Source organism: Rhinoderma darwinii, chromosome 4 (assembly GCF_050947455.1).
Source record: "Rhinoderma darwinii isolate aRhiDar2 chromosome 4, aRhiDar2.hap1, whole genome shotgun sequence".
NCBI lineage: Eukaryota > Metazoa > Chordata > Amphibia > Anura > Rhinodermatidae > Rhinoderma > Rhinoderma darwinii.
The window spans coordinates 151,195,479-151,214,873 of record NC_134690.1 but is presented as its reverse complement, the minus strand read 5'-3'; the positions used below and the strand labels follow the sequence as shown (position 1 = coordinate 151,214,873).

The following is a 19,395-nucleotide window of genomic DNA, read 5'->3' as shown; positions in this document are numbered from 1 at the left end:
ATTGCTCCGAGCAGCGGCGCTTACTCTAGAGACAGCTGATATCACAGCCTGTCACAGCGATCATATGCGTGCCGACGGTTCACAGCGATCATATGCGTGCCGACGGTAAGGAGCTCCATGATACAGCTGTCTAGAGACAGCTGTATCGCCGAGCTTCAGTTTAGTCTCTGTCAGGTGATCGCTGTGAAAGCCTGTCACAGCGATCACCAGTTGAATCTTCTCCCTCTCTGGCAGACTGCCAGAGACGGAGAAGAATAATGTAATGGAAAAAAAATAAAAACACACAAACACCTTTTTTGTTTGTTTTTCAATAAAAATTTTCTCTATAAATAAATTTGTCTATCTGCTACACGGCGACGTTGGCCACGCACTACACAGGTCGACCAGCCAAAGATCGCTATGTCCCATAGCCTACATTGCATGTTACAAAAATCAATGCGGTTGAGTCGCAACGCACAAGTTGCCACAACATGACAGTTGCAAGAAATCCAAACTGTCGTGTCGCAGTTACTTGCAGGTCGCAACGCGACCATATTGACTTTCATTGCTTGCGGTGTAGGCTATGGGGCATAGCGATCTTTGGTCGGACAACCTGTACTTGTACCTGTATTTTGCAGGCAGAAAAAAAATCTGGCTCAAAATTCCTTCAGGCTTCAGATTTTGACCTGCCTGCACTTTTTTGCCGTGTTTTTCGGCTGAGGCCATTGAGGAACGCGGGCGTAAAACGCTTTTTCTGCCTCTCAGCCGCCCGGGAAAAAACAACAATTTCGGCTGTATATTGGTGCTGATTCCGATGCGGTTTCCACGTCAAAGTCAGCAACAAAAAAACTCTGTGTAAATTGGGCCTTAGGGTGACGTTAGATGTGGCGGATTTACTGCAAATTCACTGTAAACCGGGTCGTCACAAAATGGTACATGCCCTATTTTCAGCCGTTCTCCTGAAGTCTATGGGGTCGGGTAATACACGGCCATCATTTGAATGAGTTCCGATTGACGGCCGTGTCTTCCATCGCTCGCTCTCTCTCCTCTTCACAGTGCGAAGTGCATGTGAGGAGGAGGAGGGTATTTTATTGCTCCCTGTAGGAGCGGAATCCTTAATCCCCGGCCACAGCTTCGGCAACACGGCCGGTGATTGTTGATTCCGTTCCAGGAGAAGTCCCTGACTTCACTGTCCATATATGGACACCGTGACATCAAGGACTTCTGAAGCGGAATCCCCAGCGCTGTGGCCGGGGATTACGCTCCAGGAGAAGTCCCTGCCTTCACTGTCCATATATGGACACAGTGACGTCAGGGACTTCTGAAGCGGAATCCCCACCGCTGTGGCCGGGGATTCCAATCCAGGAGAAGTCCCTCAACTTCACTGTCCATATATGGACAGTGAAGTGAGGGACTTCTCCTGGAGCCATCCCCTACAGGAAGGTAGGGGGGTGCCATCTATGGGGGGTGACTATGTACAAGGGGGCTGTGTAGCACTACCTACAGGGGGGCTGTGTGGCATTACCTACAGGGGGGCTGTGTGGCAATACCTACAGGGGGCTGTGTGGCATTACCTACAGGGGCTGTGTGGCATTACCTACAGGGGCTGTGTGGCACTACCTACAGAGGGGTCTATGTGGCACTACCTACAGGGGGTGCTGTGTGGCACTACCTACAGGGGGGCTGTGTGGCACTACTTACAAGGGGGGCTGTGTGGCACTACCTACAGCTGGGCTGTGGCAGTATCTACAGAGATCAGTGTGTGGCATTATCTACAGAGGGAAGTGTGTGGCAAAATTTAAAAATGAAATTCATCTGATTTTAAAAATGACGGAAAAAACGGATGCAAAACGGGTCAAAATCAGCCATTGAAAACGGAAAAACGGTTCGGAACGGATGCAAAACGGCCAGGAAAAACGGCCGTTTTTATCGGCCGACACTCGGAGCCTGTCGTGTGAATAGAGCTTTGGCCATCAATATCTGATTGGTGGTGGCCCATCTCCCCGCAGCCACGCCAATCAGCTGTTTTGAAGGTGCCACGATGCTCGTACCATCGTCGGTTCCCCTTCATTTCCTTTACTGCTCACAATGTGAATCGCGCACACACTTGTAGCGGCGGTTCACAATATTACAGTATACACTTGAATGGTAGAAGACTAATACTGTGAATCGCCGTTACAAGTGTGTCCGCAATTCACAGTGTGAGCAGTAAATTAAGTGGATGCAGCGCTCGTATAAGCACTGTGCCCCTTCAAAACAGCCGATCGACAGGGGTGCCGGTAAAATCACACATTCACATTTTTTTCAACTTTATTTTCCATTTTTCCTTCCATATTTAAAAAAAAATATATATACACTACCGTTCAAAAGTTTGGGGTCAACCAGACAATTTTGTGTTTTCCTTGAAAACTCACACTTATATTTATCAAATGAGTTGCAAAATGACTAGAAAATATAGTCAAGACATTGACAAGGTTAGAAATAATGATTTTTATTTGAAATAATAATTTTCTCCTTCAAACTTTTCTTTAGTCAAAGAATGCTCCATTTGCAGCAATTACAGCATTGCAGACCTTTGGCATTCTAGCTGTTAATTTGCTGAGGTAATCGGGAGAAATTTCACCCCATGCTTCCAGAAGCCCCTCCCACAAGTTGGATTGGCTTGATGGGCACTTATTGCATACCATACGGTCAAGCTGCTCCCACAACAGCTCTATGGGGTTGAGATCTGGTGACTGCGCTGGCCACTCCATTACAGATAGAATACCAGCTGCCTGCTTCTTCCCTAAATAGTTCTGGCATAATTTGGAGGTGTGCTTCGGGTCATTGTTCTGTTGTAGAATGAAATTGGCTCCAATCAAGCGCTGTCCACAGGGAATGGCATGGCGTTGCAAAATAGAGTGATAGCCTTCCTTATTCAAAATCCCTTTTACCTTATACAAATCTCCCACTTTACCAGCACCAAAGCAGCCCCAGACCATCACATTACCTCCACCATGCTTGACAGATGGCGTCAGGCACTCTTCCAGCATCTTTTCAGTTGTTCTGCGTCTCACAAATGTTCTTCTGTGTGATCCAAACACCTCAAACTTCGATTCGTCTGTCCATAACACTTTTTTCCAATCTTCTTCTGTCCAATGTCTGTGTGCTTTTGCCCATATTAATCTTTTCCTTTTATTAGCCAGTCTCAGATATGGCTTTTTCTTTGCCACTCTGCCCTGAAGGCCAGCATCCCGGAGTCGCTTCTTCACTGTAGACGTTGACACTGGCGTTTTGCGGGTACTATTTAATGAAGCTGCCAGTTGAGGACCTGTGAGGCGTCTATTTCTCAAACTAGAGACTCTAATGTACTTGTCTTGTTGCTCAGTTGTACAGCGGGGCCTCCCACTTCTCTTTCTACTCTGGTTAGAGCCTGTTTGTGCTGTCCTCTGAAGGGAGTAGTACACACCGTTGTAGGAAATCTTCAGTTTCTTGGCAGTTTCTCGCATGGAATAGCCTTCATTTCTAAGAACAAGAATAGACTGTCGAGTTTCACATGAAAGCTCTCTTTTTCTAGCCATTTTGAGAGTTTAATCGAACCCACAAATGTAATGCTCCACATTCTCAACTAGCTCAAAGGAAGGTCAGTTTTATAGCTCCCCTAAACAGCAAAACTGTTTACAGCGGTGCTAACATAATTGCACAAGGGTTTTCAAGTGTTTTCTAATCATCCATTAGCCTTCTAACACAGTTAGCAAACACAATGTACCATTAGAACACTGGAGTGATGGTTGCTGGAAATGGGCCTCTATACACCTATGTAGATATTGCATTAAAAACCAGACGTTTGCAGCTAGAATAGTCATTTAGCACATTAACAATGTATAGAGTGTATTTCTGATTAATTTAATGTTATCTTCATTGAAAAAAACTGTGCTTTTCTTTAAAAAAGAAGGAAATTTCTAAGTGACCCTAAACTTTTGAACGGTAGTGTATATCTATTCTTTTTTTACACAATATGGAAGCCCAATATGTTATGAAAAAAACAAGACCAAATACACGTAGGTTGGAAAATAATAGAACAACAATTTGCTCATCGCTAAAACTTAAAAATGGGCCTGGTCAGGAAGAAGGGGTAAAGCTCCTGGTCAGGAAGTGGTTAAAATTATTATTGTAATTATTGTCTGTACCGATATATTAATTTTAATTCTTGTGTTTGGCTATAGTGTGGACTCCTGTGACCGCTGTCCATCGCCCGTGTCTTGGGTGTCCCCAGCCCATAGATAAAGAAAATAAGGAATTGCTGTGCTTTGTTCTTTCAACTATAGAACAAGTAAACACAGATGCAAATCATCCATTCTACTTTGATTTGGAGTCTATTGTGAATGCCACACGACAGGTTTGTACAGTACATCCTAAGTTATCAATAAGAAACAGTTGCATAGAGGAAACATACAATGTTCAGCCATAACATTAAAACCACTGAGAGGTGAAGTGAATGACATTAAAGAGGCTCTGTCACCAGATTTTGCAACCCCTATCTGCTATTGCAGCAGATAGGCGCTGCAATGTAGATTACAGTAACGTTTTTATTTTAAAAAAACGAGCATTTTTGGCCAAGTTATGACCATTTTTGTAGTTCTGCAAATGAGGCTTGCAAAAGTCCAAGTGGGCGTGTTTAAAGTAAAAGTCCAAGTGGGCGTGTATTATGTGCGTACATCGGGGCGTTTTTAATACTTTTACTAGCTGGGCGCTCTGAAGAGAAGTAACATCCTCTTCTCTTCAGAACGCCCAGCTTCTGACAGTGCAGATCTGTGACGTCACTCACAGGTCCTGCATCGTGACGGCCACATCGGCACCAGAGGCTACAGTTGATTCTGCAGCAGCATCAGCGTTTGCAGGTAAGTCGATCTTACCTTCAAACGCTGATGCTGCTGCAGAATCAACTGTCAGAAGCTGGGCGTTCTGAAGAGAAGAGGATGTTACTTCTCTTCAGAGCGCCCAGCTAGTGAAAGTATTAAAAACGCCCCGATGTACGCACATAATACACGCCCACTTGGACTTTTACTTTTAAACACACCCACTTGGACTTTTGCAAGCCTCATTTGCATAACTACAAAAATGGTCATAACTTGGCCAAAAATGCTCGTTTTTTTAAAATAAAAACGTTACTGTAATCTACATTGCAGCGCCTATCTGCTGCAATAGCAGATAGGGGTTGCAAAATCTGGTGACAGAGCCTCTTTAAGTATCTCGTGACAATGGTGCCTGTCAAGGGGTGGGATGTATATTAGGCAGCAAGTGAGCAGTCAGTTCTTAAAGTTGATGTGTTGGAAGCAGGAAAAATGGGAAAGTGTAGGGTTCTGAGTCTTTGTCAACAGCCAAATTGTAACTGCTAGATGACTGGGTCAGAGCATCTCTAAAACTGAAGGTCATGTAGGGTATTCCCAGTAAGAAGTGCTAATAACCTACCGAAAGTGGTCCAAGGATGGATAACCAGTAAACCGGTGTTAGGGTAATGGGTATCCAAGGCTCATTGATGTGCATTGGGAGCGAAGACAAAGGAGAGCTACTGTAGCACAAATTGCTGAAAAAGTGAATGCTGGATGTGATAGAAAGATGTCAGAACCTACAGTGCATCCCAGCTTTGTGTTTTTGGGGCCAAGTAGCCGCAGACCAGTCAGAATGCCCAAGCTGACCTCTGTCTGCCGCCGAAAGCTCTTTCAGCGTGAGCATCAGAACCAGACAATGGAGCAATGAAAGAAGACGGCCTGGTCTGATAAATGACGTTTTCTTTTAGATCATGTGGAATGCCCGTGCGTGTGTGTGGCTTACCTGAGAAAGAGATGGCACCAGGATGTACTATAGGAAGAAGGCAAGCTGGCGGAGGTAGTGATAATCTGGACAATGTTCTGCTGGGGATCCTTGGGTACTGGCATTCATGTGGATGTTACTTTGGCAAGTACCACCTAGCTAAACAGTGTTGCAGACAAAGTACGCCCCTTCATTGCAACGGTAGTCCCTAACGGCAGTGGTCTCTTTTAGCAGGATAATGTACACTGCAAATAAATTTCAGCAATGGTTTGAGGAAATGACAAGGAGTTCAAGGTGTTGACGTGGAATCCAAAGTTCCCAGATCTCAATCCGATCGAGCATCTGTGGGATGTGCTGGAAAAACAAGTCCAATCAATGGGGGCCTCACCTCACAACTTAAAGGACTTAAAGGATCTGCTGATAATTTACGGGAGGAAAACTATTGAAATTTTAAAAAATGCCATCCACATGCTGCTGAATATTTTTTGCACGGAAAGTGGAGCATAGTGCAGATTTTAAAATCTGCAGCATGCTCATTTTGTTCTGGATGTTCAATGCGAATTTCCCCCTTGAAAGGATACCTTACATGAAAGGATACGTCCACACACAGCGTAAACACTGCGGAATGTCCATCTGGAATTGCTTTTTCGCAAGAGAAATTTACATGCGGTACATTGAGAATCCGCACCGCAGGTAAATTTGTGTTGCAAATCTTTTGCTGCAATAACACTACAATCTATGAAATTCAGGCGTTTTTGTAGCTGATTTTTTTGAAAAGCGTTTTCAAGTGTCGATGTGAAATGGGAAAAATCAGCTTCTAAAACACTTTTTTTTGTGGAAGCGTATTTCTATGAGGTGTTCTCTATAATTCAGCAGCGTAAAAATATGCCTTGTATGAACTACACAACGTATTTCCTATGTCAATGGAAAGCTGTTTTCAGGCATATTTCAAATGTACTTCAGAGCGTAATACGAGCATTTTACGCTGCGAAATACGCCTGAAAATATGTTGTGTGGACATTGCCTAAAGTTGGCCATAGACTGTCTCACTACCAGCCATATATTTTTTAATCCAAGAGACCAACCAACAGTCTCAAAACATTACCAACCAACAATCCATTGAAAATCTGATCCATCTTGTTGGCCTTTTCGTTGATAATCTGACATTTATGGTACAAGTGGCTGATTGCTGGAAATTCAGACATTTTAATACAGCATGCTCATGATACTTGACCAGCCTTTGCCTCTGGGATTTTGAAGAACTGTACCTAATGATGTTTGTGGAAAATGTATTAGGTAGTATGAGCTAGAACTGCAGTTGTACACTGAATGGCAGTTTTATTATGTAAGGTATATGGCCATCTTAAAGGGGTTGTCCAAACCCACACGTTTATGGCATAAAATAAAATTGTATTGCATGTAGGGGAATATCTCCATAAACAAGTCTGTCAGATTCCTTGTGTACGGAGATATTCCCCTTGAAGGAATGAAGTTTTATTTTGTCGGATTCCATATGCCAAACCAGTTCTCCCACTATGTTCTATGCCAGGAGCATTGTGAACAATTTAGTAAACTGACAAAATGTGAATTAGGTTACAAATGTGCTCTTCTTTGATAGTTAAGATGCACATAATAGCACAGAAAAATAAAGTAAGCTTTTAGCAGCCTCTAGTGGTTGACTCTGATACCACTACTACAAATCATCGAATACCGTCATGTTAAAGGGGTTTTACCGAACTTTGATCTTAGGATAGGTCATCAATATCGGATCAGCGGGGGTCTGACCCCCTGCACCCGCAGCTACTAGCTGATTGAAGGGGCCGTGACCTTATATGGGATCGGCCCCTTCAATCAGCTGATCAGTGGGGGATGCCAAGAATTGGACCTCCACCAATCTGATATTGATTACCTACTGTATACTAACGATAGGTCATCAAAGTCAAAGTTCGGAAAACCCCTTTAAATCTAAACTATATGGCCAAAAGTATGTGAACACCTGACCATCACACCTCTATCAGCTTGTTGGACATCCCACACCAAAACCATGGGCAAAGATATGGGCTTGGGCCCCCTTTTGTGGATAATGGACTCTGCTCTTCTGTAAAGACTTTCCACAAGATTTTGGAGTGTATCTGTAGGAATTTGTGCCCATTCAGCCAAAAGAGCACTTGTGAGGTCAGACACTAATGCTGGACGAGAGGACCTGGCTCGCAATCATTTCCAAATCATCCCAAAGGTGTAAAATGGGGTTGAGGTCAGGGCTCACTACAGGCCATTCGAATTCCTTTACACCAAACTCGTCAAAACATGTCTTTATGAACCTCGCTTACTCTAAGGCTTCATGCCCACTTCAGTCTTTTTCTTCATTGTGCTAGCCGTTTTTCTGACGGCTAGCACCCTGACCCATTCATTTCAATGGGGCCATGCTCACTTCTGTTTTTTTGACGGTCCCGCTGCTCCGTTCCGATCCAAAGTAGAGCATGTCCAACTTTGTGATTGGCAGCAGAGGAGGTCACGTGGGATGAAGCGTCATCCCTGGAAGCCGGCCTTTTGATGTCATCCAGTCCGGGATGACCGCCACTACAGCCTGTGATTGGCTGCAGCGGTGACATGGGATGAAACGTCATCCCAGGAGGCCGGACAGGAGGAAAATGCAGGGAGTTCTAAAGCGGGCACACGGATACGTCAAAAACGGCCGCTAAAACGGTGAAGGAAGAGTGTACGAGGCCTAAGACATTTTCCAAAAATGTCATGAACTGACATGTGGCAAAGGTGGCATCCAATGACAGTACCACGTGGCTGTGTGCTTGATTTTATGCTTCTATTGACTGAAATGCCTGAACTCAATAATTAGTTGGGGTGTCCCCATACTATCAGTGCTGTCAAATGACCTTTTTCTCTCCTTGTGTTTCAGGTGGTGTTTGGATGGAAATACCACATACAATATTTAATCAGACAAACAAACTGCTCAAAATCTAATTTCACAAACAAGAATTCCAAGGAATGCAAAATAGACAAAGGAGGAGTAAGTGCTTATCTCTGACACTGACCAATTCAAAGAAAATATATGGGTTGATACCATCCAGACACAGAACAATAAACAGTTACATAGTTACATATTTATATAGTTACAGAGTTCGTACGGTTGAAAAAAGACACATGTCCATCAAGTTCAACTGAGGGATGGGAAAAGGGAAGGTAAAAATTTCTACACATGGGAGCTAATATTTTTTTTTTCTAGGAAATTATCTAAGCCTTTTTTAAAGCCATCTACTGTCCCTGCTGTGACCAGCTCCTGCGGTAGGCTATTCCATAGATTCACAGTTCTCACGGTAAAGAAGACTTGTCGCCTCTGCAGGTTGAACCTTTTTTCTCCAGACGGAGGGAGTGCCCCCTTGTTTTTTGAGGGTGGTTTACATGGAACAGGATTTCACCATATTTTTTGTATGTGCCATTCATATATTTATACAAATTAATCATGTCCCCCCTTAGTCGTCTATTTTCAAGGCTAAATAGGTTTCATTCTTTTAATCATTCCTTTTAACTTAGATTCTCCATGTCCCTTATTAGCTTCGTTGCTCTTCTTTGTATTTTTTCTAACTCCAGGGCATCCTTTCTATGAACTGGAGCCCAGAACTGAACTGCATATTCTAGATGAGGCCTCACTAGTGCTTTGTAAAGTGGCAATATTACATCCCTGTCCCGCGAGTCCATGCCTCTTTTAATACACGACAATATCTTGCTGGCCTTTGAAGCAGCAGATTGACATTGCATGCTGTTATTTAGTTTATGATCTACAAGTACACCCAGATCCTTCTCAACAAGTGAATCCCCCAGTGTAGCTCCCCTAGGACAGATGATGCATGTAGGTTGTGGGTACCCAGATGCATAACTTTACATTTAGCTACGTTAAACTTAATTTGGCAAGTGGATGCCCAAACACTTAGGGTATGTTCACACGGCCTATATTCGGCCGTTTTTCAGGCAGTAAATGCCTGAAAAACGGCAGAATAATCGGAAGCAGAACGCCTCCAAACATCTGCCCATTGATTTCAATAGGAAATACAACGTTCTGTTCCGATGGGCCCTTTTTTTACGTGGCCGTTTTGAAAAATGGCTGCGAAAAAGAAGTGCAGGTCACTTCTTGGGCCGTTTTTGGAGCCGTTTTTCATTGACTCTATAGAAAACAGCTCCAAAAACTGCCATAAAAATTGCAGCGAAAATCGCGAGTGGCTTAAAAAACTTCTGAAAATCAGGAGTTGTTTTCCCTTGAAAACAGCTCCGTATTTTCAGATGTTTTTAGTCTAGCGTGTGAACATACCCTTAGTGTGTTCAAATCAGCTTGCAATTTTACGAACATCTTCAGTAGACTGAACAATACTATGGTGTCATTTGCAAAAACAGAAATAGTGCTATTAATCCCATCCTCTATATCATTAATAAATAAGTTGAATAATAGTGGTCCCAGCACGGAACCCTGGGATACAACACTTATAACCAGGGACCAATCAGAGTAGGAATCATTGACCAGAACTCTCTGGATACGGTCCTTGAGCCAATTCTCAATCCAATTACAAACTATACTTTCTAAACTTATAGTCCTTAATTTACCCGTTAGACGTCTATGAGGGACAGTGTCAAATGGCTTTGCAAAGTCGAAAAACACTATATCCACAGCAGCCCCTCTGTCTAGGCTTCTACTCACCTCTTCATAAAAACAAATCTGGTTGGTTTGACAACTTCTGTCCTTAGTAAAACCGTGCTGGCTGTCACTTATAATACTATTTTTTGTCACATAATCCTGTGTATAGTCCCTCAATAGCCCCTCAAACATTTTCCCAACGATGGATGTTGTATATAATTACTCGGGGAAGAGCCCTTTTTGAAAATAGGCACCACATTTGCCCTGCGCCAGTCCCCTGGCACTATACCGGACACAAGAGAATATCTAAATATTATCAAGAGGGGGAAAGAAATAACTGAACTAAGCTCCTTAAGAACTCTAGGGTGTAACCCATCTGGTCCCGGGGCCTTGTGCACATTTTTTTCATTTAATTTAGCTTGGACCATATCTACATTCATCCAATTCAGTATATCAACTGATATATTAACAGCACTGGCACCGGCTATATCAGCTGCTCTTTCTTCTGTTGTATATACAGAGATAAAGAACCCATTTAGTAATTCTGCCTTCTCTTGATCCCCTGTCACCAACTCCCCATTACCACTATTTAGGGGTCCTACCTGTTCAGACCTTGGCTTTTTTGCATTTACATACTTGAAGAATTTTTGGGGATTTCTTTTACTATCCTTGGCCACCCGCCCTTCATTTTGTATTTTTGGTGATTTTATTTCCTTTTTACAGATTTTATTAATCTCTTTATAATTTAAAAAGGCTACAGCTGTACCCTCAAATTTGTATTTTTCAAATGCCCTTTTTTGTCATGTATTGCCCTTTTTACAGATGGTGTAAGCCATGTGGGGTTTAATTTTAGTCGTTTATTCTTTGTTACCTATAGGAATAAATTTTGCACTATAATTACCCAAAGTAGATTTTAAAATCTCCCATTTATCATTTGTCCCATTATTTGACATTAGTTCTTCCCAGTCTATATCGTGAATTGCAGCCCCCATTCTGGGGAAATTGGCCTTCTTAAAATTAAGTGTTTTTGCCCTCGCAGCCTGTGTTTGTTTTTTACAGTATAGGTAAAATGTAACTATATTGTTATCACTGTTACGAAGGTTTTCACGAACATTGACGTTCTCAACAAGCTCTGTATTATTAGAAATGACCAGATCCAACAGAGCTTCACCTCTAGTCGGGTCTTCCACAAACTGGCACATAAAATGTTATTGCAACAGGTTGAGGAAATTTCTCCCCTTTGCAGATAAAGCCGAACCATGACACCAATTAATATCTGGGTAATTAAAATCTGCCATTATAACCTAACTACCCCTTTATTTTGTACATTGACCTCCCTCCTCAGCCATAGTTTAAATACTCCGCCACCCCAGCTAGAATTCTCTCCCCCAGCACAACGAACCCCATTTATTTTGTCATTGGTTCCCACATGGACCACGACAACTGGATCATCGCCAGCCCCTCCCAGTAATTTATCCACCCGTTCCACCACATGCCGAACCCTGGCACCAGGGAGACAGCAAACCATTCGGTTGAGGCGGTCTTGGCGACAAATTATTCTATCCGTCTTCCTGATTATAGAATCCCCTACAACTTTCAATTGTCTTGCCTTACCTGCATTACCATTCCGCCCACTGCTAGCTGGGCTGTTCTCCCGGCTGTTAGGGAGATCAGTATCCACTAGGGCTGCCATTTCTGAGACAGACACCCGCGCATCATCACCCAACTTGGCAATTTTGCTTGGAATATCAGAAACAGGATTGGCTTTCCTTTTCTTGGTCGCCTTTCTACTGCCCCTAACTACATTAACCCAGATACTTGCATGATCCTTCTGACCCATGTCTTCAGCCTCATTTTTTCCAAAGGCTTTAGAAGGGACCTCAATCTATGACATGTCAGGGCACAGAGAGTGAACAACGCCTTTAAAGCAAAAGTCTACCTTTGATGAGATTTGTCTCATGACATTATACATTTTGACAGGTGGATTACAAAATGTGACTACAAATTACCACTAACAAAACATGCGGAGAAAGAGTCAGTGTGTTGTCAGATTTTGAGCTCCTACTGACAGAATTTAGAATGTTGTGCATCAAAACTAATATATCTAACAAAGGAAATTTTCTAAGCTCAGTTCACTTTTACTTGATAGGAACTGAACTTAGAAAATCGCTCAGTACCACCCAGGCGCAGCTGTCAGCCGAGCCGTCAGTGCAGCTCACTGATGGATTCGGCTCATAACTGCTTCCTGAAGATTCTATGTACTGTAATACATAGAAGCTGCAGAAGTGAAACTGTGAGTTTTTTTTAAATAAAAGTCAATTACAAAAGTTAAAGGGGTTTTACCATAATCAATAAATATCTGATCGGTGGGGGTCCAACCACTGGGATACCCACCGATCACCGGAACGGGCTTATCTAGCGATGTCTATGAGCCCCATATGAATGGAGTGGTACTGCGCTTGCTCGGCCACCCCTTAATTCATTTCTATGGGGCTGCCGAGCACTACCTACGCAGTACCGCTCCATTCATATGGGCCTCACAGGGACTGCAAGGTAAGCCTGTTATTGTGATCATTGGGGGTTCCAGCGGTCGGACCTCCACTGATCAGATATTTATCACCTATCCTGTGAACTGGTGATAATTATAGATTATGGTATCACTAAATAAATGCATTTCAATTTTAAAAAAAATGTTTTTTTAAAAAAATAACCCCAATGGTGTACAAAGATTTTAGGAGTGTAAAAAAACAAACCACATCCAAAAATCACATGCGTTTTTATCACAATTTGATGCTTGTCTATAAAGTACGCAAAATGCACCAAATCACGGTAAAAATGCATGCGGATTTTGGATGCGGTTTTTAATATGGTTTTAACCATACCTCAACTGCAACGTCTTAATACATCCTAACAGGAAAAGATGGGAGATTTACATTTTACAATTTCACAAACAATAATGATAATTTTTATGCATGAAAGACCAGTTATTTTGTCCATGATAAATGATATTTGTGCATTTACACTCTGCAATTATCATTACAATCACTCAGAAATGTATGAATCATCACATGTAAATGGGTTATAACAGGAAGAAAACTCTTTTTTTCAGGAATCTATAGAATGTAACGCCCAGGTGCATGTGACTCCAGATGACAAGGTTCATTATCCTTTATTGGAGTGCAAATCAGACACTGGTAAGAGTCAATGCAGGGGAAGCAAGGCTTGTCCTGATGCCCCCTTTAGACATATATAGTGACAGTAGAAGTTTCCCGTATTTCTACATCCATCACAGTATCTCAGCCATGCCTTCAAACCCTGGTCATCAGGTCAGGAGGAGAAGATTGCATGAACATGTGTAAGGCCTTATTCACACCAACTTATTCCTCGACTGTGTGCTGTCCGTTACAGCAATGGATAGCACACTGACCCATATAAGTCAATGGAGCATTTCACGCATCTGTTTTTTTTCAACGGAGCACATGTCCGTTGCAAGAAACTCACAGCATGTCCTATTCCTGTCCGTTTTTTCAGACCAGACTCACCATTTGAAGTCTATGTGTGCATGAAAAAAACGGACATCACATGGACGACATCTGTGTGCTGTCCGTTTTATACGAATCAGTTGTTAAAATAATGCAGAAAAAAAAAGGAAAAGTGAAACCAGGAAGTGCCTGCAGAGGAGAAAAACAGATGAGAAAAATGGATGACACACAGAAGCTACACAAACGCAATATGGACATTCATATGAATGAAAAATTGTCCGGTTTTTAAGGCCTAAAACGTGTAGGCCGTGCCTCTAGTGAGAGCGAGTGAGGAGCCCCCCCCCCCCTCCTACCTATTCGGCATATTAATTCTGCTCATGTTCATTCTATTCATATACAGATGGCAAAGATACTTTAATAATTTTTTTGCCAATATTGACAGCTGCATTTATAGTAAGGGCATTCAGAGGTGGCGGATTTGCTGTTGAATTCCGCTGCGGACAGTCCGCAGTGGAAATCTGCTAAAGCCATTTTTTACATTGGTTTCTATACATTTTTAAGGGCACGTCCAGACATGGTGGAATTGCTGTGGAATTCCGCTGCGGACAGTCCGCAGTGGAATTCTCCAGCGGCCGTTTTTTACAGTTGTTTCTATACATTTTTAGGCAAGTTAGTTCAGACGTGGCGGAAAACGCTGCTGCGGACCATAGGCTGCGGTGCAGAATTTTCCCTCTGCAGCATGCACTGACTGTTGCGGAGAAGAAGCAGAATTTCACTGCGGATTTCAGCCTTTGCAATGCAAAAACTGAAATCTGTGGCAAGTCCGCTGTGTTTTCTGCAACGTTTGAATTACCTGTCAAATATGCAAATGTTGGTGCAGATTCTTTTTGCGTAATTGCCCCAAATCTGCACCAACATTTGCAGCGGAAAAACTCTGCCACGTCTGGCCGTGCCCTGAGTAACTTAGTTTCACTCTGCAGCATGCACATTATGATGCAGAGAAGTGGAATTTCACTGTGGATTTCAGCCTTTGCAATGCAAAAACTGAAATCTGTGGCAAGTCCGCTGTGATATCCGCAACGTCTGAATTACCTGTCAAATATGCAAATGTTGCTGCAGTTTCGTTGCGTAATTGCCACCAATCTGCAGCAACATTTGCAGCGGAAAAGTTCTGCCACGTCTGAACGAGCCCTTAAAGTTTGTAGTTTTTTTTTTATGCATTTTTAAATGTTTTTTTGCATTCCCTCTAAAATGAAGTTAGAAATTGAAGCATGTATCACTATTATTATATCGTGTTTAAAATAATTAAATTTTATTATGATGACATTTTTTATTTCCTAGCCCTATTTTGTACCTGGATGGAAGCTATCAACCAGAAGTTTACTATTCATAGCCATAAAAACCTCCCAGGTTGTGTGGTGCAAATACAGAGGTCTTATTTCACCTCATCTGATTCCTTGTAAAATTATGTTTTGAGTTTTGGACTTTTATACTTTCATAGAAAGTATATACTATATACTATATACTATTATTGCAAAGAATGGTTTAATCCCCAGGAGTCTGTATTAACTGCCCGGTGGCGGTGCATCCAGAGGACCCGGAGCTACTGTCTTTATTAGTGCAAGTCATGGATGAATACAACTTCAATAGCAACCACACAGAACTTTATGATGTCGCCTATGTTGAAAATGCTGTAAAAAAGGTCAGTGTATATATATATATTTAATTTAATCTTCAGTTTGTCTCATTCTGACAACCACTTTCATATTTCCTACATCTTGAACTGTCAAATTTGTGTTGGTAAATTTTCTTGGTTGATTTGTTCTACAATAATAAATAATATTCCTCTACTTAGCAAAATGCTATGTCCATAGTCTATAACTACTATCTCATGTTTACATAAATACCTAGAATTTTGACTGTGAATTTTAACCCATGACTCACAAAATAGCTCTGTATAGTCAAGGGGCAAAAATATACCTTATTAGGCCTCATGCCCACTTCAGTTATTTTCTTCAGGATGCTATCCGTTTTTTTAACTGAGAGCACAATGACACATTAATTTCTATGGTGCCATGCACACTTCCATTGTTTTGACAGTTCCGTTCATCCGTTCCGTCAAAAGTAGTGCATGTCCTACTTTTGTCCGTCGCTCCGTGACCGTGGGGCCCATTGAAGTCTATGGGTCCACCCAAAAAACGTACGGCACACGGAAGGCATCCGTGTGCCATGCATTTTTCACGGATCTGTTGCTAAGCAACAGCAGGGCGTGCCAAAGTTCCCTGCATTCAGCACACAAGATGGATTATAATGGACTGTTTAAAACGGAAGACAAATGGAAACACAACATCCGTTTAAAGGGAACCAGTCACCAGCATTTCACCTATTAAACCAGCAATACCAGGTGGTAGTGGGTGAAAAATCATTTCTATATAACTTATAATTGTCTTCTTAGTCGGCTCTGTAGCTTCAGTATTCTGTTTTTTAGTGTCTCCACACCGTATGCTAATGAGAATAAAAGAGTCATATCTGCGTTTGAAAAGAGTCATATCTTCATTCCTCAAGTCTTTCCGAGTTTACCCCGCCTCCTTACTTTTGATTGACAGCGGCTCGCCTTTCCCCAGCACACAAAATCCTGCGCTTGTGCATTGATGTTCCCTTCTGGTGTGTGCGCACAAAGGGACACCGGATAATTACGATAAAAGGCGCAAAATGTTTGCAGACCGTTATTTACAGGCGGAGGAGGAGTTTAGGAGAGGGGAAAACGGCAATGAACTTTTGATAGCAGCAGCCAGTGAGGGATAAGTAAAGTTCAATAGGTGAAATGTTGGTGACAGGTTCCCTTTAAAACGGAACAACGGAACGGACGCAGAGTGACAACGGAAACCACACGGATGTCACAACGGACGTCAAAACGGTGAAGGATGTGTGCATGGGGCCTAAGAGTTACTATATTGTTATTCAGTTGCAGAAGTTTACCAATAATCCCATTATTTCATTCATGCCAGTTTTTCCGACACAAAGATAACCAAACTAGTGCTTTAGTCAAAAACACTGCAAACCCGAATGTAAAGCTAAGATTTTTGTACCCCCTTTTTAAGTAAAAATAACTGCTAATAATTTACATATTTATATCTATTATTTACTCTGTAGGGTTTTCAAAGAGAGTTATATGAGGTAACTTTTATAATAGGACCAACCAACTGTTCCAAGCCTGACTATTCAATTTTGGGAGATGGATGTGAATTAATCGAAGCCGCTGTAAGTTAACCTGTATATCTTGACACATTCACGTACATAAATGCTTTCATAAGAAATTTGTGACTTACTGCTGATGTATACTGTGGCTAGATAGATAGATAGATCTTCCCCACCAACTGGCATTTGGGAATTTTCTAAAATCTTGTCAGTACTCAAAAAAAATCTGTCTAGAAGTAAATAGAAGACAGGGAGAAGGGGAGGGGGTGATGCAGCTGCAGCATTTCCCTGTGTGTGAGCCTTTATGCTGTGAGACGGCAGGCAGCAGGATATACACTGTGCACCGTTTTCCAATTCTCTGGATGGTGCCAGCAATGTTGACATAGCATGATATGCCCAGGGACATGTATATGCACAGTAATTGTGCTTCTGTTGTGTATATTTTTATGCATTAAAAAAACACATGATCAGGCTTGGGCTATGTTCACATCTCACGCGTAACAAATGCCGACGCCAGTGTGAACAGAGCCTTACTTCCCTTCACAGGTATTTTATGGTATATCTGTAAATTTGTATATCTAGTATAAACTAGAAACTAGGCTAAATTGTCCTTGCCTAAGCAGCACAGATCGGCGCTCACAGATCTGCTCATAGAGGAGGGCCCTGAGCGGGAAGACCCTCCTCTATGACATATGGATAAGGTGTTTTTTTTCTTGAGACAACCCGTTGAAAGAATTAATTGTTTATATTGCTAACTACATTCCTAGCACTGTAAAAATAAAGTTAGAAAGATCTATTTAATAATAACTGCTTCTTCCTGACATCCCCTTTGGCTTCGTTCTAGGCTCGCAAGTCTTGTAAAACTAAAATAAACGTTACAGACAAGACAATCAATGTTCATTCAGCACCTCAATGTCAGAAAGCAACAGTATTTATGGTAAGTGTATTTTTTCTTGATTTTCTTTTTTTAACATTGATGCAGTGTTACATTTTTATTATTATATTTATTTCTACATTAACAGCGTACTTCCCATCATTCATCATTAAAAATAACTCGGACATGAGCTGCACTTTAATTGGAACTTTATGGTCTTTCAGTCATTTACTTATGGTCACATGCACAGTAGATTGTATTGTAAATATTAAAAGGGTTTGTTTTTTTAGGCATATCGCTCTTATAGACTGTTATTGTATATTGCAAACCCTTTTAAAATAAACATATAGTGCTAAATACAGTTACTGCATACTACTTTATGAGAGAAATAGTGCTGCATGCAGTGCTATTCCTGCTGTCAAAATGTAGCAACCCCCCCCCCCCCCCCCCCCCCATTGTAAGTTAATGGCATCCACTGGGCACCATTGGTATCTATCATACAATAGACCTGGTACTTCACATCTAAATTGAGCATTAATTCTTGCATGTTTATTGACTGTAAGTTGCATGGTTTAAAAATGACTTAAAGGATATGTTAACCTTTGCAACCATTTTTTTTCTTTCTAGATTTAATTTTTTACCAGAACATGATGAAAAACAAATAGCTACACAAGTGCTTATGATACAGTAAAAGCAATAAACAGATACATAAAGTATAAACACACTAGTGGGACAGACAGAGAAGAAAAAAGTAAATAAAAAAAGCAAAGATGAAATGGACAGAAGAAAAAAAAATGGGGGGTATCCTGTCCCAGGGGAAGAACCCCTAAGAACCCGTGAGTTATAAGCTAGGATGAGGGTAGGAAAGTCAAGGACACCAGCCTTTCTCAGAGCCGGTAGTGGTATCATTCAGAATGGTTGGTAATTGCTCGTTGACCGTGCAATTGTCAATTCTTAACGGTGGTGGTTAAGGTCTCTTTCTCATTTCACTAAATAAAAATGTCTATTTGTGGAGGAACTGTGGGCTAGTTTTACATAGGATAGAAATCAGTCCTGAGGTATGTGAGGAAGTGACAGAAATTAGTGGCGTAACTACCGTTTTAGCAGCCATAGCGGCTGCTACGGGGCCCGCGGCATGAGGGGGCACGTGCCGCCGGCCGGCAGGGCCCCATCCATGCCCGGAGGCTACGCTAGCAGCCGCAATGGCTGCTACAGCGGTAGCGACGCCACACTCAATAGTGCCTTCGGACGCTGACACTATTGAACACTATGACAGAGCAGGGAAGTATCTCCCTGCTCTGCCATAGGCTACTGTAGTGGTGCAGCTCTAGGGTGGCAACGGTCGCAGTGGGCCCCCGTAGCCACAAAGCAGTGACCGCGCTGGTCCCGCTTCCTGATACAGTTGAATTTAATGCTGGAGCAAGGAG

The 19,395-nt window shown here is 42.1% G+C and overlaps 1 protein-coding gene across 3 annotated transcripts in view; it reads left to right on the top strand.

The window, feature by feature from the left end:
• Positions 1 to 19,395, top strand: part of LOC142759488 (T-kininogen 1-like) — a 45,383-nt gene that overhangs the window by 9,650 nt on the left and 16,338 nt on the right. For 2 of the 3 annotated variants that reach the window (XM_075861692.1, XM_075861691.1), the window contains 6 exons: positions 4,185 to 4,357; positions 8,687 to 8,797; positions 13,524 to 13,608; positions 15,453 to 15,598; positions 17,050 to 17,157; positions 17,939 to 18,031. In XM_075861692.1, coding sequence (XP_075717807.1) covers positions 4,185 to 4,357; positions 8,687 to 8,797; positions 13,524 to 13,608; positions 15,453 to 15,598; positions 17,050 to 17,157; positions 17,939 to 18,031 — 716 coding nt within the window. The remainder of the gene's footprint in view (positions 1 to 4,184; positions 4,358 to 8,686; positions 8,798 to 13,523; positions 13,609 to 15,452; positions 15,599 to 17,049; positions 17,158 to 17,938; positions 18,032 to 19,395) is intronic. The other variant, XM_075861693.1, reaches the window with a different exon arrangement.